Consider the following 22,663-nt stretch of genomic DNA (forward strand, 5'->3'; position numbering starts at 1 on the left):
AAGTGCTGCATCTGTTTAAATATTCCATAAATCGTTTAAATAGACAATATTCCACACATTGCCTTGTTCACCAGAAATTGTTTAAATAATATTCCATATATTGCAGTCAGTTTCCCAACAAATTGTTTAAATAAAAAAACTATGTTCCATACACTGAAATGTGTCCCATAAACTGTTTAAATAAACAATATTCCACACATTATTTAAATTATTTAAGCAATATTCCATACACTGTGATCGATTTCCGCTAAGTAATCAATATTACCAGAAGGGAGGGGCAAGGAAAACTGAAGGACATGGAGTTAATTAATTAGTCAATAAAATTGATTCAGTGGTGATGGAGGCTATTCAGATAATCTGGAGCTACTCATGAATACCGAAAGTGACACAATTGAGGGATTTTCCAACACTTTTTTCAATAAATTTAATTAGTCAATTAATTTGATATCAGAAGTGGTGCTGGGTTTCCGAGAGAGGGGGAGGGGTGATATGGAAAACCTCTTAATCAAACAATAGCTTAAGGACAGAGTATCCTCAGGAGGTGATAATCCACTTGGCAGAGCAATAGGTTAATGACCTGTTAATCAAAAGGGAGCAATAGGTTTGCCCCTGAATGTATGCTTGCCCCTGATGTAGGCAACCCACAATGTGGAGTGACGCTGCTGTTGTCCCAGTACTTATGCATAGCAAATGGCTGTAATTTTTTACGATAAATTCCTAAGATCTCATTCTCAAAGAACCTTGAAAATTTTCTTTATGTCTTTATCATTTCCTGATATACAGAGCTTCAAATTTACCCAACTTGTACAAGTAAAATATGCATGTGAAGCCTGGTGTGTGTTTGTCAAGCGATGTATTACAGAGAAATACTCTGAAACTTTTTCATGATCATCAGAAGGGTTCTAGGAACACCATGTTCTAATGAAGCACAAGTAAAATTGTTCTGATTTTTAAAATTAGTTTTACATTATTTCAATTTTACTTAAATAAACTATCAAAACTTTACAGACTCATGAAGTTCTTTTCATATGAATGACATGCCCTGCTGCAGCAGGGGAAATGAGGGAACCGGAGGAAAAATGCTCCTATCAAAGCGCAAAAAAGGCGAATATGCTCTTGTTAATTAAAAGACTCTGACAGAAAAGTGGGGTACCAGCTGTCTCATTCTACCTCCTGCAGCACCTTAAAAATTTTTACAAAAATGTTGGTATGCAGACACATTTGTGCTTTCTTATGCTGAGAGAGAAGGAGATAGTGGGAGTGGGAAAGAGATGAAAAAGTGATAAATGCTGGAAGATAGTAGACACTGGTTGTGGTACAGAAAGAGTGAAGGATACAATGGCAGTCTGAGAAAAAGAGAAAACGCAATGGCAGTGAAATGTAGTTGACAGCGATAAAGCAGTGTTAGGCAAAGAGTGAAGGAGACATTGTTAGTGGGAGAGGGATAAAGAGAAGAAGTAAGTGGAAGTGGTTTAGAGCTAGTGATAATGAAAGACAGAGTCTATGACAATGACAATGCTGAAGAGAGAGATAACCGTACTGAGAAGAGACAGCAGCAGTGGGAAGGAAGGAATGTGGTGGTTGCAGTAAGAGAGAGCAAGAGGGACACAGTGACAATGAGATGAGACGGAAGGGAGGAGACTGTCGCTGTGGCACAGGAGACAATGTAAGTTAGAGAGACACAAAAGATAATGACAATGACTTGGACTGAATGAGTGAGTAAGAAGGGGCAAGTGGGAGTGGTTGAGTATGAGCGATTTAACAGCGATGGATTAGTAGGTGTGAGCGAGTTACAGTTAGCGGAGCTTATGGGATTGAGAGGTGAGTTGCACGTAGAGAGCACATGCCAAAATTTTTAAAGGTGCGGACGAAGGTAGAATAAGACAGCTATTACCCCATTTTTCAGTCAGAGTCTTGTACTTCAGCAGCGTATTCGCCTCTTTTTGTACTCCGATAGGAGCGTTTTTCCGCTTGTTCGACTGCACTGTATATACCACTGTACGGTTAACAGCACGGCGAGTATGATTGACATGACAGTCAGGCTGTGCCTGTAAGTCAACTTGACAACAGTGTGTCGAAGATGATAACTGGGGAAGTCATCGTGGCTCAAAAGAGCGGCTTATCTCCTGCTTTCTTTTGACGCGGCTTACGACAGTGAGGTCAAAAAAATTTGAGGGAAGAACGACTCACAAAGGAACGAAACGTGCGTATCACAATGGAACGAAACGTGCGCTCCATAATCGAGTGCCCGGCCTTACCCTTCTTCATCTACATGAATTGTCTGCTATAAAACTGAGTTCTTGCGGCATAACACATATCTGTACTTACCAACTCAGTTACATAAAGGATGCAAATTTTAAAATCTCGACTCATCTCCCCGACCCTTGAGTAAATTTAGGCGGACGCTCGTAACAGTGGATCGGAATATTGCCTATGACGTGTTGTCGTTAACTCTATTTGACTGGCAGTCACTCCCATGTGACAGTTTTTTTTTACGTCAGGTCCATTTTCAGAATTGATTTCGGTAACGAACTCCAACGGTGCGTGACTACTGCCTCATTAGGCACTGACACGTTACCTGTTGAGTCAGAACACTTTCTTCCGGTCACCTGTTAACACTCAGCGTCCTTGACAGTGGCGGGGGAGTACGTGGCGCTTGCGTGGGGGCCGAACGCACGGAACAAAAGGAAGTCGGCAGCGTAATGCCGGCAGTCGGCAGTCCGCGAACACACCTCTCCCGAGGCAGAAGGCAGGGCAATGGCTGCAGAAGGCGTTATGTGCGTCGTGACCGTACCCTCTGCAGAAGTCGAGGCGAAGATGGCGGCCGACTCTGCAGGGGAAGACGAAGACGTTGAAGGGCGATCATGCAGGCGAATGGAGGAGGTGCGTAACGCTGCAGATAATGATTATAGTAGACCTTAGAGATGATTTATCCAAACTGCACAAGCTTCGAACCCGCGGCACTGTCCAGCTTTACGAGCGGGGGAGATTTAGCTGTTAAAGTTTCGATATGATGAAGTGACAATAACAATAATACTGTTTAAGACTATGTTCGCATGGCTGTGCAGCACTGGAGAGAATAAATCATAGGGACAAAACTTCTTTTTATGTTTGAAGAACACAGTCGTCATAATTCTGCCTTATTCTGTATTACATATTGGCAAAAGTGTTTCATTTGCATGTTCAGTTCCTTTGTGTCCCGCTGTGCATTATTACGAACTTGCGTCTCTATGCTGACAGTATTGTTTAATTTGCATTGTTAACGAAGATGGCCTAAAAGTAATTTGTCATTTCTTAATAACCCTCGCAGCAAACGACATATGCGGCTAAGCAGAACAGCTGGATGAACAAACTTCATTTGAATTAATGTTAGTGATAGTGTAGCCCACTCTGTGATGTTTTTACTATCCTTTCTTACTTTTTCCTTTTTTTGTCAGTATCCTCCACAATAAGTTCGTGTACTGTGTTTCAGTGCAACTGTGGGAATTTTCGTACTTGTTTTAATGTTTAACCCATACAGATACGTCAGCATTCTCATAAATGAAATGTCTGTACTGATTTGACTGAAAGTTCTCCGGTATCCTTTTTATTTTCACTCTCCTTACGACAAAAAAAAAGACATTTTCTCCTTTGTTCAGGATCAGTATTATGTAAATCATTAATAAATCATTGAATATTGATAGTTTGTACAGTCATAATAAATCTGTTATCAGAATTACATGAGAATGAAAAAAAAAGGTACCGTCAACGAGACTCGATCCAGAGACCCGCTTAGGAAACTACGCGATTACTTGTTTGGTTGCTTACTGCTTGAATATTTGCGACAAAGTATATGAACAGGTCTAAAATTTCCATACTCGATCTTCACGAAAACGGCTCAGAGTTACGTCTTCCTGTTCACATATGTTAAATTTGTAGTAATGCTCTGCACACCCTGTGAATATGATTCAAATCGGTGAGAGGAAGTACTTCCCTTGCCACACCACGTGGCTGCAAATCCGTGCGACTGCTCATTGTCGTGGTGACTAGTAGTGCTATTGTTTCGGCTCACCGTAATCCCTGAAGGTGCAATGGGTCCAGCCACACACGGTTACTGGTTTTGGGATTTGAGTAACACTTCAGGGCAACTTCGGGCTAACAGAACGCATGACATGTGACACGCAAAATGTATAATGCCATGTTAGTTTTAAGTAGCACGTCCGTCGAATCATTTAGCAATAAAAAGGAGCACCGAAAGTCGTCATTTCTAAATCGCTTTCATTTTACCGTGGAAGTCCGTCGTTAATAGAGCCCTAGGGCTACAAACTTGTATGAAATGTCTACCACCACATCGGCACATACATTCTGGATCCCGATGTTAAATTTGTTGCTGTCTGCAAGCACATCATTCGAAATTAGTATCGGTAATAATTGGGGGAAAGCCTGCGACGTTATGATTCTCGACGTAAGATCTTGCACTAAGTCCTTATTAGGTCCGAGTTCATTATAGCAAGTGCACTCATTTCGATCCTTACGCTTATTTCTTTCGCCACAGTAAATCAACGCAACATTCCAACAAGGATGGTTTACGTTACTAATAGGCTGTTGAGCAGTTCAACTTCATTCTTATCTGTTCTGAGAGTCTACGCTGTTTCGCCTAAAATTCTCTTTGCGCAAAAGCGCGGTTGTGAAAGTCGGTAGATTTTTGGATAAATAACACTCAGGGAATTTCGATACTGACCCAAACTCGAATAATCCGTACGCGGGGAACTCTACGCTTCATTAAATTTCATTATCCAATCACTGCACACTACCGACAATTCTCTTGATATATTAGTGGCTGCAGAAGACTAGGTAGGTCTCGTCTTGATGCACAACTATGATTTTTATTGTGTGCCATGAAAATGTTTGGCATATTGTTGTTATTATGGGTGGCTGATGGTGTAATAAATAAGAATCTGGTAGATTTGTTAGCTTCCTGGTTTCTTTGTTTCCATCTCTCCAAAAGTAAGCGTGGCATGCTGAACCAATAATTACGCAAACAGAAATCGTATGTTGATAAATTATACATCGTGATTTCAAGAAAGCATGTGATTACATATACCGTAAAACCTGTTCAGCTGTCTCAGAGGGTTCGCGACGTCACAGAAATTCATCAACCTGGTGAAGATCGGCCTGAGTGGAGCACGTGGTAAGGTGAAGGTGGTAAACAGAGTAACAGATACCGTTGAAATTGATGCTGGTGTCAGGCGAGGAGATGGTTTACCTCCTACCCTGTTTATTTTTTCTCTTGAGAAGATCGTACATGATACCTTTAAAGAAAACGACGAAGGAATCCAAGTCGAAGGGAAGACGATGTCACATCTAACCTACGCAGATGATATCTGCTTACCCAGTAACTCTGGAGAGGAACTGAAACAAATTACCAGGGGCACTGTAGGTGGCCACCAGCGATATCCAGACGTCTCTTGAGTTGGTTCAAGATTCGCATGATATTGTAGGGCTGTGGGATGCGGAGAATCCGAAAGCATGACTTTTTTGAACTTCTCGTATTTGACAGAAAAGTGCCGTGGAAGATCTTTGTTCCGATGTTGGACGCAACCACCAGTGCATCGAGGGTGAGACACAATTATGGGCTAGATGAACAGTATCAAGATGCCAGTATAGCAGGAATCATCGAAAGCAAGTTACTATAGTGGGCTCGATGTGTGGTTCGGATGGAAGACGACAGGTGGCCATGGAAGCTCAGGCCAAGGAATCGGCGGAATCATTGCCTTCATGAAGACCTTGCCATGGATGTGGACGGATGGCAGATGGCATCATTGGATGAGTAGAAGACGATGGAGAAGAAAACTTGTAGCAACGGGTGATCCATTGGGCCTGGTAGCTTCGAAGTAAAGAAGAAGTATAAAAGAGGATCAAAAAGTTCCGTTCGAAGACGATGCTGCAGTGCATATGAAACGTAGCGCAATTCCGATGCGGGTATATAAGCTTCGACATGTAGGCAAGGGGTGGCGTGGCATTCATGGCATTCCGACATGTGTGCGCTAAATGCGAGAACGTGAACTATTGCGGCGTTAGCACCAAATGCGTCAAACAGGACCATTTGCCGGTATTATTTTCTTAGCTGCGAAATAACAAACACTGGTAGACATCCATCGGTGAATGAACGATGTGTATGGGGCAGCTTGTCTGTCGAAAAGTGCGACAAGGGCTGCTGCTGTTTCATAACGCAGGTCCCCATATCGTAAATACCGCAACGCAGAAGTTACGCCAACTCAAATGAGATACACTCGAACACACGCCTATAATCCTGATCTCTCCTCATACGACTATCACGCATTCGATCCCTTAAACAGGCGTTGAAGAGTCGACGATTGCAGTCGGATGAGGATGTGTAGCAGGCAGTTACAAACTTCTTCTCGCAACAGGACACAGTGTTTTATCAAACAGATATCCTCAAAATGGTGCATTGGTGGTATGATTGCGTCGATGCTCACGGTGATATTGCCTGATTGGCATACCAGTTCTGATCTGTACGACTGTCGAACGGGAACTTCTTGATAGCTCTTATGAAGTGATAATCTGCAATCCGACTTACGATACTTTGAGGGAAGGACATCGGGAACCACTATCATTACCTCGGTTCCCTGTTCCATCCGCGAATGGTACATTGTAAAAACGACAATAATGCTCTCCCTTAACACAAAGCCTCTATTGTGGTGATTTGAGCATTCCGTAACGGTCTCATGCTTATTATACGATCCCGTGACGAAACTTCTTTGTGTCTTCTCTGTCAGTCCGAGACTGATAAGAAGTATTCATTAATCGATTTTACAAATGATTTATAAGTCACTTCTTTCACGAATGAATTACATTTCATTACAATTCATCAAATGAATTTCAGCTTGGCATTTGCTTTTTCTGCTATTTTCTTTATGTGATAATTCCGCTTTACGTCACCCCAGATTGTCAGTCCTATGTATTTTACGGTTGTTACTGCTTCCAGTGATCTCTGAACCAATAGCGCAATCGAACAGTTGATTACGCACAATACGTTACATTTGTTTACATACTGAATCCACTACCAGTCCCTACAGCTATCATTGATCTTCCGCAGGTCTTCTAACATTTCGTTACAGTTTTATAGTACTCTAGCCTTCCTTTAGCCAACAACATCGTTTACAAAAAAGCCTCACGGAGCTCCCGACGTTATCCACTAGATCATTTATATGTACTCTCTAAGAAAAACAATGAAAAAAGCGCCACGAAGGAACTGTTGACGCTGTCACAGGCACAGTCTGCGGGAGAGCTCCAATGGAGTGCAATAGTGTCGTTACAGTTCAAAATACACTCCTGGAAATGGAAAAAAGAACACATTGACACCGGTGTGTCAGACCCACCATACTTGCTCCGGACACTGCGAGAGGGCTGTACAAGCAATGATCACACGCACGGCACTGCGGACACACCAGGAACCGCGGTGTTGGCCGTCGAATGGCGCTAGCTGCGCAGCATTTGTGCACCGCTGCCGTCAGTGTCAGCCAGTTTGCCGTGGCATACGGAGCTCCATCGCAGTCTTTAACACTGGTAGCATGCCGCGACAGTGTGGACGTGAACCGTATGTGCAGTTGACGGACTTTGAGCGAGGGCGTATAGTGGGCATGCGGGAGGCCGGGTGGACGTACAGCCGAATTGCTCAACACGTGGGGCGTGAGGTCTCCACAGTACATCGATGTTGTCGCCAGTGGTCGGTGGAAGGTGCACGTGCCCGTCGACCTGGGACCGGACCGCAGCAACGCACGGATGCACGCCAAGACCGTAGGATCCTACGCAGTGCCGTAGGGGACCGCACCGCCACTTCCCAGCAAATTAGGGACACTGTTGCTCCTGGGGTATCGGCGAGGACCATTCGCAACCGTCTCCATGAAGCTTGGCTACGGTCCCGCACACCGTTAGGCCGTCTTCCGCTCACGCCCCAACATCGTGCAGCCCGCCTCCAGTGGTGTCGCGACAGGCGTGAATGGAGGGACGAATGGAGACGTGTCGTCTTCAGCGATGAGAGTCGCTTCTGCCTTGGTGCCAATGGTGGTCGTATGCGTGTTTGGCGCCGTGCAGGTGAGCGCCACAATCAGGACTGCATACGACCGAGGCACACAGGGCCAACACCCGTCATCATGGTGTGGGGAGCGATCTCCTACACTGGCCGTACACCACTGGTGATCGTCGAGGGGACACTGAATAGTGCACGGTACATCCAAACCGTCATCGAACCCATCGTTCTACCATTCCTAGACCGGCAAGGGAACTTGCTGTTCCAACAGGACAATGCACGTCCGCATGTATCCCGTGCCACCCAACGTGCTCTAGAAGGTGTAAGTCAACTACCCTGGCCAGCAAGATCTCCGGATCCGTCCCCCATTGAGCATGTTTGGGACTGGATGAAGCGTCGACTCACGCGGTCTGCACGTCCAGCACGAACGCTGGTCCAACTGAGGCGCCAGGTGGAAAAGGCATGGCAAGCCGTTCCACAGGACTACATTCAGCATCTCTACGATCGTCTCCATGGGAGAATAGCAGCCTACATTGCTGCGAAAGGTGGATATACACTGTACTAGTGCCGACATTGTGCGTGCTCTGTTGCCTGTGTCTATGTGCCTGTGGTTCTGTCAGTGTGATCATGTGATGTATCTGACCCCAGGAATGTGTCAATAAAGTTTCCCCTTCCTGGGACAATGAATTCACGGTGTTCTTATTTCAATTTCCAGGAGTGTACATGCGAAGAAAAAATGGAAAAGTGGCAAGGCGAAGGAATTATCTGAACGGGGCGGTAATCGGCAGATGTAATCTACCTGTGCAGACAAACAAATGGTTACTAATTCAAAAAATTGGATGATTCATTCAAGAGAAAGAGCTTCACAAATTGAGCAAGTCAATAACACATTAGTCGACCTCTCACCCGTACGCAAACAGTTACTCGGCTTAGCATTCATTGATAGAGTTGTTATCCTTCTAAGGTATATTGTGCCAAATTATGTCCAGCTGGTGCGTTAGGTCGTCAAAATCCCGATGTGGTTGGGGGACCTTGTCTATAATGCTCCACATGTTGTCAATTTGGGGCAGATAACGCGACCTTGCTGGCCAAATAGGGTCTGGCAAGCACCAAGACAAGCTGTAGAAACTGTTGCCGTGTGCGGGCGGGCATTTATCTTGCTGAAATGTGAAACCAGAATGGGTTTTCATGAAGGGTAACAAAACGGGCGGTAGAATATCGTCGACGTACCGCTTTGCTGTAAGGGTGCCGCGATTGACAATCCAAGGGGGTCCTGCTACGAAAAAATATGACACCTCAGACAATATCTCGTGGTTGTCAGGCAGTATGGCGAACAACAGTCAGTTTGGTATCGCACCGCTGTCCACGGCGTTTCCAGCCACGTCTTTGTTGGTCATCGCATCTCAGTCCGAAGTGGGACTGAAGACAGTTCTGCTCTAGTCAATGAGATTTCAGGCCGAAGACGTGTCTGGAGACGCCCCAGATAGCGGTGGGATACCAACCTTGCCCTCCGACATACGGGGCGACAAAGCGATGGTCTGGGGTGTCATTTCTTATCATAGCAGGACCCCTTTGTTTGTCAACTGCGGCATCCTTACAACCAGCGGTACGTCGATGATATTCTACGTCCCGTTTTGTTGTCCTTGATGGAAAGGCATTCTCGGCTTACATTTCAGCAATATAATGCTCGCCCGTACACGACGAGAGTTTCTACTGCTCTTCTTGGTGCTTGCCAAACTCTATCTTGGTCAGTAAACTCGCCGGATCAAATTTTAATCATCTTTTTGTATGTACATATGCATCACTTCTACCGATTTCCGTCCTATTCGGATAATTCCTTCGTGGTGCGTCCTTCTTTACCCTTCACTTTGAGAGTATTTTAAAGAGTAACGACACTATTACACTTCATTGGAGCCCTCTCGACGACTGCACGGGTGAAAGCATCATCACAGCCGGCAAAGCAGAGAGGACTTGTGATACTTTCGCACTTCACCCGATTTTCATACACACGCACTCGCAGCATCCAGTCTGCACATGTCTGCCACAGTTGGGACTAGTAGGCCGCAGGATTTTTTAAATAGAAAGCACGGCATACTACTTCACCTCGCTTCCCAATAACCTTACGTCATGTGACGCGAGGCCCTTTGATTAACACCGCGACTTGTTGCCGAAAGCCTCTGTGCTATGCGCAAAAGACCGCTTTTCCCATGTCATAACAGCTTTGCGCGTTTCGCGTTGCTCCCACTTACGACATACTTAACACCTTCAGCGTCTTAACCGGTCGTTAACTTGCTCGTACTGTTCCTTAGAGCACCTTTCCCTTCTCCATTTTGTGTGTTTACGAAAAATATGCATTGCAAAGACATATAGTATGCCGTCACAAGTTACTGGGAATCGTTGGTATTTGGTTCAAAGCTGTCACTCATGTAACTTGAGCTGGTAGCACCTCCTCTTTTTGTTACATTAACAACATTAAATCTTGTGTAAAGTCTAAACACTGAATCCTGGTACGCCCCGCAGGCGAAATGTGTTCGCATCGTCTCTGGGACGAGAACAACAGTTATCGCGGGTTTTCAGGAAAAAAACTGATGTGTCTTGCTCCCGATACTGAAGTTCATCACAACGATACTCGACGTAGTTCAGTCGGTTCTTTTAGCGGGACATCCCAGTAAATCTACTTGATTTTCTTCGAACTTTCATCTTATTTAAACAAACACTCGGGAAGGTACTGGATAAGGCCAGGAAAAAACAAGAAGAGTGTAAGTATTATTCATTTACGCAAAGATAAGATCTACACTGTAATTTTAAGCGTGGCGTTAACGATTTTTAGCCGTTTTTGCGCTGTGGATCGCAATTATCTAAATAACTAACCACAGCAAATATTTCAGATTTTAACTGTACATTCTTTAGACGTTCATGTAGAAACGGCAATTTTCCGTTTTCGAAAATACACTGAAGAGCCTAATACTGTGTAGGGCCCCGCTAGCACGCAGAAGAGCCGCAACACGACGTGGCATGGACTCGACTAATGTCTGAAGTAGTGCTGGAGGGAACTGACACCATGAATCCTGCAGGGCTGTCCATAAATCCGTAAGAGTACGAGGGGGTCTTCTGAAAACGACTTTGCAAGGCATCCCAAATATGCTCAATAATGTTCATGTCTGGGAAGTTCAGTGGCCAGAAGTGTGTTCCTGGAGCCACTCAGTAGCGCTTCTGGAAGTGTGGGGCGTCGCATTGTCCTGCTGGAATTGCCCAAGTCCGTCAGAATGCACAATGGACATGAATGGATGCAGGTGATCAGACGAGATGCTTACGTACGTGTCACCTATCAGAGTTGTATCTAGATGCATCAGGGGTCCCATATCACTCCAACTGCACACGCCCCACACCATTAAAGAGCCTCCACGAACTTGAACGGTTCCCTGCTGACATGCAGGGTTCATGGATTCAAGATGTTGTCTCCATACCCATCCATCTGCTCGGTGCAATTTGAAACGATACTTGTCCAATCAGACAACATGTTTCCAGTCATCAACAGTCCAATGTCGGTGTTGACAGGTCCAGGTGAGGTTAAAGCTGTGAGTCATGCAGTCATCAAGGGTACACGAGTGGGCCTTCAGCTCCGAAAACCTATATCGATGACGTTTTGTTGGATGGTTCACATGCTGACACTTCTTGATGGCCTAGCATTGAAATTTACAGCAATTTGCGAAATGATTGCTCTTTTGCCACGCTGAACGATTCTCTTTAGTCGTCGTTGGTTCCGTTCTTGTAGGATCTTTTTCCGGCCACAGCGATATCGGAGATTTGGTGTTTTACCGGATTCCTGATGTTCAGGACCGAGCGAGGTGGCACAGTGGTTAGCACACTGGACTCGCATTCGGCAGGACGACGGTTCAATCCCGTCTCCGGCCATCCTGATTTAGGTTTTCCGTGATTTCCCTAAATCGCTTGAGGCAAATGCCGAGATGGTTCCTTTGAAAGGGCACGGCCGATTTCCTTCCCCATCCTTCTCTCACCCGAGCTTGCGCTCCGTCTCTAATGACCTCGTTGTCGACGGGACGTTAAACACTAATCTCCTCCTCCTCCTGATATTCAGTGTACACTCATGAAATGGTCGTACTGGAAAATTCCCACTTCATTGCTACCTCGGATATGCTGCGTCCCATCGTTCGTGCACCGACTGTAACACCACATTCAAACTCACTTAAATCTTGATAACGTGCCATTGTAGCAGCAGTAACCGATTTAACAACTTCGCCAGACGCTTTTTGTCGTATATAGGTGTTGCCAAGCAGAGTGCCGTATTCTGCCTTTTTACATATCTCTGTATTTGAATACGTATGCCTATACCAGTTTCTTTGGCGCTTTATATTTGCCGTCATCAAGATACACCCGAAAAAACATGGCTTTTGGGTACCAAAAGTACCCGTTGAGGCGATAGTCACTTCAATAACTTATGTTCATGGCAAATCGTCGAAATTTTTACCATACGTTCTTAAGATGATATTCTTGGGGGACCGTCAAACTTTTTTCGGTATCGTAATCCATTACCGAAATCCAGCGGTTCAAATTTACTGTACTGGTCTGAGAGGTAAATGTTGTATTAACTGAGGTGGAGAACACATAGCTTGACACTTCAGCGCGATTGTTCTGAGGTTACCAAGATATATTTTTAGTCAGCATTTTGCACCAATAACACTTCATAGCCCTTCCTCTCTGTGTGACGGGTACTTCAGTACTTAACGCTACAAATGTACAGAAAGTGGTACTGCAGCGACAAAAAATAGGCTTGAAAGGGTCTTAACATGTCTGAAAGGAACTTAAGGCTATTGTCAAAAATTATGTGAAACCAGAAAGACCGCAAATTCAATAAAATTCAATTTGTACTCTTTTAAGAAACAGGTCATAAGCCAGACATTTTCGAGGATTTGCAATCAACTAGCAAAGTATCCAAAAAAATATAAAGCAAACCATTTTGTGTTAACCTTATTTCATGAATACTTATATGTGTAAAGTATCTAAATCTGTCGAAATATATAAAGAAATTATCAAAAATACACTGGCTCACAGAATTCGTTTCATATAAGCAGCACGCCCATCTGCAGCAGGGAAAAGAAAGGAACCAGCAGGAAAAATGCTCCTGTTGGAGCACAAAACCTCGTTAAAAGACTCTGGCAGAGAAGCGGGGCGCCAGCAACCTCCAAACACATTACGCCTTCCTCGCCAAAAAAATTAGGATGCGAAAATATTCTTGCATTTGAGCTGAAAGAGAGTAGCAGAGAGACAGTGACGGTGGTAGAGAGAGAAGAGAGTACCAGTAGGGGACAAAGCGAGAGGAAACAGTGATGTTGGGAGAGAGAAAGAGAGATGAATGAAGGCAATAGAAATGGGACCAAAAAGAGAGAGGAGAACTGATGGGTAGTGAGAGGCAGTGGCATTGAAAGAGAAAGAGATGTGGGCAGAGACAGAAACAGTGGGACTAAAAGAGAGAGGAGCAGTTATAATGAAAAATACCGATTGGTGGAGAACATACATTGGCTTGTATGATCTGGCCCTCCATGACTGGCGAACTTTAACACTTAAATACAGGGTAGGGCATATTTTGGACCAAAATTTTAAATGCATAGTGGAAAACGTAAGTTGGACCCCTCCAGAGTTTTCGAGTTGCCGAGGTATGATGTGGACAGTGGCAGCAGGAAAGAAAAACAAAATGAAGTGAGAGAAGAGACAGTCGCAGTGGCATATTCTATAAATTAATGGAAGGAAAAGAAGATAGTGGGAGAGAGACATAAATAGACAGTGGTAGCGAGAGAGAGATTCTGAGTATGGAGGCTTCACTACAATGAGAGACTGGATAAAAGGATTTAAAATGTTTACATGCCAAAATTTTGGTGAAGAAGGTAGAATGAGGATGGAGGCAGCTGATTCCCCACTTTTCTGCCAGAGTCTTTTAAAGAGAAACATAGTCACCTTTTTTGTGCTCCAAAAGTAGCATTTTTCTGCTGGTTAGGAATTATGTGCGACATAAAAACTACTGAAATTTTAAAATTTACTGTATGAAACTTGTGACATGTCCAAAACTGAGGAAGTCCATGTTCCCTAGAATTGCTTCGGAAGATTTTGACAGTGAATGAGTACTTTATCGGATTTTATTCTACCGATAATATTTCTACTTCTAGATCTAGATCTATGCTCTGCAATCCACTGTGAGCTGCATGACAGAGGAAATGTCCCATTGTACCAGTTATTAGGGTTTCATCTTATTCCATTCACATATGGAGTGCGGGAAGAATGGTTGTTTGAATGCCTCTGTGCATGCAGTAATTATTCTCTTATCCTCAATCCCTATGTCAGTGATACTTGGGTGGTTGTAGTACATCCTTAGAGTAATCATTTAAAGCCGGTTCTTGGAATTTTGTTAATACACTTTCTCGGGACAGTTTACATTTGTCTTCAAGAGTCTGCCAGTTCAGTTGCTTCAGTATCTCTGTTACACTCTGCTACAGATGAAACAAACCTGTGACCATTCGTGCTGCCCTTCTCTGTATATGTTCAATATCCCCTGTTAATTCTGTCTGGTATGGGTCCCACACACTTGAGCAATATTCTAGAACCAATTACACGAGTGATTTGTAAGCTGAAAGGTTCAAAGGAAACTTGAGTTTGATTTCAAACACGTACCCGACTTATATGATAATAGTTGGTGGTGACTTTAATTTACCCTGGATATGTTGGCGAAAATACATGTTTAATGCCTGAGGTACACATAATATATCATCTGAAATTGTGCTAAACACATTCTCTGAAAATTATTTCGAGCAGTTAGTTCATGAGCGCACGCGAATAGCAAACGGTTGTGAAAACACACTTGATCTCTAAACAACAAATAATCCTGAGTTAATAACCAGCATGAAAATCGATATAGGGATTAGTGAACACAGAGTTGTCATAGCGAGATTGAATATTGTAATCCCCAAATCCTCGAAAAATAAGCGAAAAATATACCTATTCAAAAAAGGAGATGAAAATTCACTTGACGCCTTCCTGAGAAACAATCTCCACTCGTCCAAATTAATAATACAAGTGTAGACCAGATGTGGCTTAAATTCAAATAAATATTATCGGCAGCAATTGAGAGGTTTATACAGAATAAACTAACAAACGACAGAGATGATCCTCCTTGGTACACAAAACGGGTTGCAGAAACAACGAAACATACATGCCAAATTTAAACAGACGCAAAATTCCCAAGATTGGCGATCCTTTACAGAAGCTCGAAACTTAGCGCGGAGTTCAATGCAAGACGCCTAATAACAGTTTCCACAACGAAACGTTGTCTCGAAACCTGGGAGAAAATCCAAAGAGATTCTGGTCCTATGAGAAGTATGTTAGCGGCAAGTAACAATCAATGCCTTCTCTGCGTGATAACAATGGATATACTATCGAAGACAGTGCTGCCAAAGCAGATTTTCTAAACACAGCCTTCCGAAATGCCTTCACAAAAGAAGACGAAGTAAATATTCCAGAATTCGATTCGACAACAGCTGCCAAAATGAGTAACGTAGAAGTAAATATCCTCGGAGTAGTGAAGCAACTCAAATCACTTAATAAAAGCAAGTCTTCTGGACCAGATTGTATACCAGTTAGGTTCCTTTCGGAGGATGCTGATGCATTAGCTCCATACTTAACAATCATATACAACCGTTCGCTCGACGAAAGATCTGTACCCAAGACTAGAAAGTTGCACAGGTCACACCAATATTCAAGAAAGGTAGTAGGAGTAACCCACTAAATTACAGGGCCATATCGTTAACGTCGATATGCAGCAGGATTTTAGAACATATATTGTGTTCGAACATTATGAATTACGTCGAAGGAAACGGTCTATTGACACACAGTCAACATGGGTTTAGAAAACATCGTTCCTGTGAAGCACAACTAGCTCTTTATTCACATGAAGTGCTGAAAACTATTGACAAGGGATTTCAGATCGATTCCGTATTCCTGAAAGTTTTTGACACTGTACCACACAAGCGGCTCGTAGTAAAATTGCGCGCTTAAGGAATATCGTCTCAGTTATGTGACTAGATTTGCGATTTCCTGTCAGAGAGGTCACAGTTCGTAGTAATTGACGGAAAGTCATCGAGTAAAACAGAAGTGATTTATGGCATTCCCCAAGGTAGTGTTATAAGCCCTGTTTCTTATCTATATAAACGATTTGGGAGACAATCTGAGCAACCGTCTTCGGTTGTTTGCAGATGACGCTGTCGTTTATCGATAAATAAAGCCATCCGAAGATCAAAACAAACTGAAAAACGATTTAGAAAAAATATCTGAATGGTGCGAAAAGTTGCAGTTGACTCTAAATAACGAAACGTGTGAGGTCATCCACATGAATGCTAAAAGGAACTCATTAAACTTCGGTTACACGATAAATCAGTCTAATCTAAAAGCCGTAAATTCAACTAAATACCTAGGTATTACAATTACGAACAACTTAAATTGGAAAGAACACATAGAAAATGTTGTGGGGAAGGCTAACCAAAAACTGCGTTTTATTGGCAGGACACTTAGAAAATGTAACCGATCTACTAAGGAGACTGCCTACACAGTGTGGGATCCTTACCAGATAGGACTGACGGAGTATATCGAAAAAGTTCAAAGAAAGGCAGCACATTTTGTATTATCACGAAATATGGGAGAGAGTGTCACAGATATGATACAGGATTTGGGCTGGAAATCATTAAAAGAAAGGCGTTTTTCGTTGCGACGGAATCTTCTCATGAAATTCCAATCACCAACTTTCTCCCCCGAATGCAGAAATATTCTGTTGACACCGACCTACTTAGGGCGGAACGGTCACCACGATAAAATAAGGGCAATCAGAGCTCATACGGAAAGATATAGGTGTTCATTCTTTCCGCGCGCTGTACAAGGTTGGAATAATAGAGAATCGTGAAGGAGGTTCGATGAATCCACTGCCAGGCACTTAAATGTGATTTGCAGAGTATCCATGTAGATGTGGATGTACTGGAAGCCTTCAGAACCCAGAGCTATCTAGTATTGTTAAATGCAAGTAGGATAGTCATATAGAGTGAAACAAGTTTGATATTTCACAACAATTGACTGTGGGTACGCTAGGTACTAGTCAGTACCCATGACATGTTCTGGCTTTCTTCAAACTGCTGTTGAATTACGTCTGTGTGGTAAGACAGGATACGAGCTAGTTTTGTGAAGGTCGTAATTTTTATGTGTGTGTGTGTGTGTGTGTGTGTGTGTCAAGCAGTTGCCCGCCCCTTACATGATGCACGTACCCTCTCTTATATGATGCATGTACCCTATGCCTCTGTACACACCCCAATCTCGCTTCCATAAATTTCCATGAATCTTCTGCAAGATGTACACGGTTATTCATAAATACCTGTCTCTCCAATGTTTAATGAAGATTCACAGCTATCTGCCGCAGATTTCGAAAGACATAACAATGCACAGCCCCAGTCTGACAAAACACAAAAAAATAATATCAAGTTTATTGTCCTTGCTGACAGTCATGATCGTTGGATGGACAGGCCGGTGTGGCCGTGCGGTTCTAGGCACTGCAGTCTGGAACCGCGTGTCCGCTACGGTCGCAGGTTCGAATCCTGCCTCGGGCATGGATGTGTATGATGTCCCTAGGTTAGTTAGGTTTAAGTAGTTGCCGTTGGATAAGCAGCTGAGCAGCAAGTCGTAAACTCCTAGCTCACTCGTTTGTTACATAGTTTAATTCTTAATTTCTTTGCGTGTTTTTGGTACTTGCATTGTTTAATTCATAAATTTCGGGCGTATTATAGTATTTGAGAGTGTAGCATCGCGTTTTAGTACCTGAATAGTGTAATTTCGCTTAGTCTCCTTCCGCCGCCGAGCAGTGTCAGCAGTGCGCAAGTAGCAGCTTTACTGCATTTACTAGGCAATCTTGTGTTTTAATAACCGTTTAAATTTTGTCGATTTGTTTGCGCTCTCTGTAGATTAGTTCAGACGTTCTTTGCAAAACAGTTTTTAGCATGGATAGGGACTGCAACTGCTGTGTTCGGATGCAGGCTGAGTTGGCATCCCTTCGCTCCCAGCTTCAGGCAGTGTTGGCTTCGGTCACACAGCTTGAGGCTGTTGCCAATGGGCATCACTGTGAGGGTCCGGATGGGGGTTTGTCGGGGACGGCCAGCTCGTCCCACGCATCCCCTGATCGGACTACGACTGTGGTTGCCCGGGATACTGCCCGCATTGAGGCTGATACCTCACCTGTGGTAGAGTGGGAGGTCGTTTCAAGGTGTGGCACGGGGCGAAAGACATTCCGGAGGGCTGAACGGAAAGCCTCTCCAGTTTGTCTGACGAACTGGTTTCAGGCTCTGTCTCAGGCTGATACTGATCTTCGGCCTGACACGGCTGCTTGTCCTGTTCCAGAGGTTGCCCCTCAGTCTGCAAGATCCAGGCAGTTGCAGAGGGTGGGCTTACTGGTAGTTGGGAGCTCCAACGTCAGGCGCGTAATGGGGCCCCTTAGGGAAATGGCAGCAAGAGAGGGGAAGAAAACCAATGTGCACTCCGTGTGCATACCGGGGGGAGTCATTCCAGATGTGGAAAGGGTCCTTCCGGATGCCATGAAGGGTACAGGGTGCACCCATCTGCAGGTGGTCGCTCATGTCGGCACCAATGATGTGTGTCGTTATGGATCGGAGGAAATCCTCTCTGGCTTCCGGCGGCTATCTGATTTGGTGAAGACTGCCAGTCTCGCTAGCGGGATGAAAGCAGAGCTCACCATCTGCAGCATCGTCGACAGGACTGACTGCGGACCTTTGGTACAGAGCCGAGTTGAGGGTCTGAATCAGAGGCTGAGACGGTTCTGCGACCGTGTGGGCTGCAGATTCCTCGACTTGCGCCATAGGGTGGTGGGGTTTCGGGTTCCGCTGGATAGATCAGGAGTCCACTACACGCAACAAGCGGCTACACGGGTAGCAGGGGTTGTGTGGCGTGGGCTGGGCGGTTTTTTAGGTTAGATGGCCTTGGGCAAGTACAGAAAGGGCAACAGCCTCAACGGGTGCGGGGCAAAGTCAGGACATGCGGGGACCAAGCAGCAATCGGTATTGTAATTGTCAACTGTCGAAGCTGCGTTGGTAAAGTACCGGAACTTCAAGCGCTGATAGAAAGCACCGAAGCTGAAATCGTTATAGGTACAGAAAGCTGGCTTAAGCCAGAGATAAATTCTGCCGAAATTTTTACAAAGGTACAGACGGTGTTTAGAAAGGATAGATTGCATGCAACCGGTGGTGGAGTGTTCGTCGCTGTTAGTAGTAGTTTATCCTGTAGTGAAGTAGAAGTGGATAGTTCCTGTGAATTATTATGGGTGGAGGTTACACTAAACAACCGAACTAGGTTAATAATTGGCTCCTTTTACCGACCTCAAGACTCAGCAGCATTAGTGGCAGAACAACTGAGAGAAAATTTGGAACACATTTCACATAAATTTTCTCAGCATGTTATAGTCTTAGGTGGAGATTTCAATTTACCAGATATAGACTGGGACACTCAGATGTTTAGGACGGGTGGTAGGGACAGAGCATCGAGTGACATTATACTGAGTGCACTATCCGAAAATTACCTCGAGCAATTAAACAGAGAACCGACTCGTGGAGATAACATCTTGGACCTACTGATAACAAACAGACCCGAACTTTTCGACTCTGTATGTACAGAACAGGGAATCAGTGATCATAAGGCCGTTGCAGCATCCCTGAATATGGAAGTTAATAGGAATATAAAAAAAGGGAGGAAGGTTTATCTGTTTAGCAAGAGTAATAGAAGGCAGATTTCAGACTACCTAACAGATCAAAACGAAAATTTCTGTTCCGACACTGACAATGTTGAGTGTTTATGGAAAAAGTTCAAGGCAATCGTAAAATGCGTTTTAGACAGGTACGTGCCGAGTAAAACTGTGAGGGACGGGAAAAACCCACCGTGGTACAACAACAAAGTTAGGAAACTACTGCGAAAGCAAAGAGAGCTCCACTCCAAGTTTAAACGCAGCCAAAACCTCTCAGACAAACAGAAGCTAAACGATGTCAAAGTTAGCGTAAGGACGGCTATGCGTGAAGCGTTCATTGAATTCGAAAGTAAAATTCTATGTACCGACTTGACAGAAAATCCTAGGAAGCTCTGGTCTTACGTTAAATCAGTAAGTGGCTCGAAACAGCATATCCAGACACTACGGGATGATGATGGCATTGAAACAGAGGATGACACGCGTAAAGCTGAAATACTAAACACCTTTTTCCAAAGCTGTTTCACAGAGGAAGACCGCACTGCAGTTCCTTCTCTAAATCCTCGCACAAACGAAAAAATGGCTGACATCGAAATCAGTGTCCAAGGAATAGAAAAGCAACTGGAATCACTCAATAGAGGAAAGTCCACTGGACCTGACGGGATACCAATTCGATTCTACACAGAGTACGCGAAAGAACTTGCCCCCCTTCTAACAGCCGTGTACCGCAAGTCTCTAGAGGAACGGAGGGTTCCAAATGATTGGAAAAGAGCACAGATAGTCCCAGTCTTCAAGAAGGGTCGTCGAGCAGATGCGCAAAACTATAGACCTATATCTCTTACGTCGATCTCTTGTAGAATTTTAGAACATGTTTTTTGCGCGTATCATGTCATTTCTGGAAACCCAGAATCTACTATGTAGGAATCAACATGGATTCCGGAAACAGCGATCGTGTGAGACCCAACTCGCCTTATTTGTTCATGAGACCCAGAAAATATTAGATACAGGCTCCCAGGTAGATGCTATTTTTCTTGACTTCCGGAAGGCGTTCGATACAGTTCCGCACTGTCGCCTGATAAACAAAGTAAGAGCCTACGGAATATCAGACCAGCTGTGTGGCTGGATTGAAGAGTTTTTAGCAAACAGAGCACAGCATGTTGTTATCAATGGAGAGACGTCTACAGACGTTAAAGTAACCTCTGGCGTGCCACAGGGGAGTGTTATGGGACCATTGCTTTTCACAATATATATATAAATGACTTAGTAGATAGTGTCGGAAGTTCCATGCGGCTTTTCGCGGAGATGCTGTAGTATACAGAGAAGTTGCAGCATTAGAAAATTGTAGCGAAATGCAGGAAGATCTGCAGCGGATAGGCACTTGGTGCAGGGAGTGGCAACTGGCCCTTAACATAGACAAATGTAATGTATTGCGAATACATAGAAAGAAGGATCCTTTATTGTATGATTATATGATAGCGGAACAAACACTGGTAGCAGTTACTTCTGTAAAATATCTGGGAATATGCGTGCGGAACGATTTGAAGTGGAATGATCATATAAAATTAATTGTTGGTAAGGCGGGTACCAGGTTGAGATTCATTGGGAGAGTGCTTAGAAAATGTAGTCCATCAACAAAGGAGGTGGCTTACAAAACACTCGTTCGACCTATACTTGAGTATTGCTCATCAGTGTGGGATCCGTACCAGATCGGTCTGACGGAGGAGATAGAGAAGATCCAAAGAAGAGCGGCGCATTTCGTCACAGGGTTATTTGGTAACCGTGATAGCGTTACGGAGATGTTTAATAAACTCAAGTGGCAGACTCTGCAAGAGAGGCGCTCTGCATCGCGGTGTAGCTTGCTCGCCAGGTTTCGAGAGGGTGCGTTTCTGGATGAGGTATCGAATATATAGCTTCCCCCTACTTATACCTCCCGAGGAGATCACGAATGTAAAATTAGAGAGATTAGAGCGCGCACGGAGGCTCTCAGACAGTCGTTCTTCCCGCGAACCATACGCGACTGTAACAGGAAAGGGAGGTAATGACAGTGGCACGTAAAGTGCCCTCCGCCACACACCGTTGGGTGGCTTGCGGAGTATCAATGTAGATGTAGATGTAGATGTAGTTCTAAGTTCTAGGGGACTGATGACCTCAGCAGTTAAGTCCCATAGTGCTCAGAGCCATTTTTGATCGTTGCATTGCTATACGGATCAGTGACAGAATATCTGAAAAAGCAACAGCATTTGTTAAGCCTTGCGCTCCGCTGTCTGAAATAGGAAATATCGTCCACCTGCTTGAAGTCGGCAAATTAACTCATAATTTTAATGTGTTGTTTGCAGGAGCAAGTGACGTATTTAAAAATGAAACTCCAAAAGCTACTGATGAATTAAAGAAGTGTTTAGGACACTTGACTCATGCAAATGTCCTGTGAATGACTATTCCATACCGATACGACCTACCACCGTGGTCATGTGTAAACAGAGAGCAAGAGCAGCTAACGTGTCACTGTCGAAAATGGTTCAAATGGCTCTGAGCACTATGGGAATTAACATCTGAGGTCATCATCCCATAGAGCTTAGAACTACGTAAATCTAACTAACCTAAGGACATCACACACATCCACGCCCGAGGCAGGATTCGAACCTGCGACCGTATCAGTCACGCGGTTCCAGACTAAAGCACCTAGAACCGCTCGTCAACTGCAGCCGGCCTGTCGAAAACATGCACAAAATATGAAAACGTAGAAGCCATTGATCTAAGTGGCTATTACTGAAGTTACTATTACTGAAGTTAAAAATACCATCAAGGCCTTAAAAAATAAAAATTCCACTGGTATTGACAAC

General features: G+C 44.1%; 1 protein-coding gene across 1 annotated transcript in view; it reads left to right on the forward strand.

Annotated features, from left to right (window-relative positions):
- Positions 1–2,789: 2,789 nt before the first annotated feature.
- Positions 2,790–22,663, forward strand: part of LOC124607219 — a 216,552-nt gene continuing 196,678 nt past the window's right edge. The window contains exon 1 of the mRNA XM_047139490.1: positions 2,790–2,883. Within this exon, the coding sequence (XP_046995446.1) occupies positions 2,818–2,883 (66 nt within the window). The 5' untranslated portion in view covers positions 2,790–2,817. The remainder of the gene's footprint in view (positions 2,884–22,663) is intronic.

This window comes from Schistocerca americana, chromosome 3 (assembly GCF_021461395.2).
Source record: "Schistocerca americana isolate TAMUIC-IGC-003095 chromosome 3, iqSchAmer2.1, whole genome shotgun sequence".
Lineage (NCBI taxonomy): Eukaryota > Metazoa > Arthropoda > Insecta > Orthoptera > Acrididae > Schistocerca > Schistocerca americana.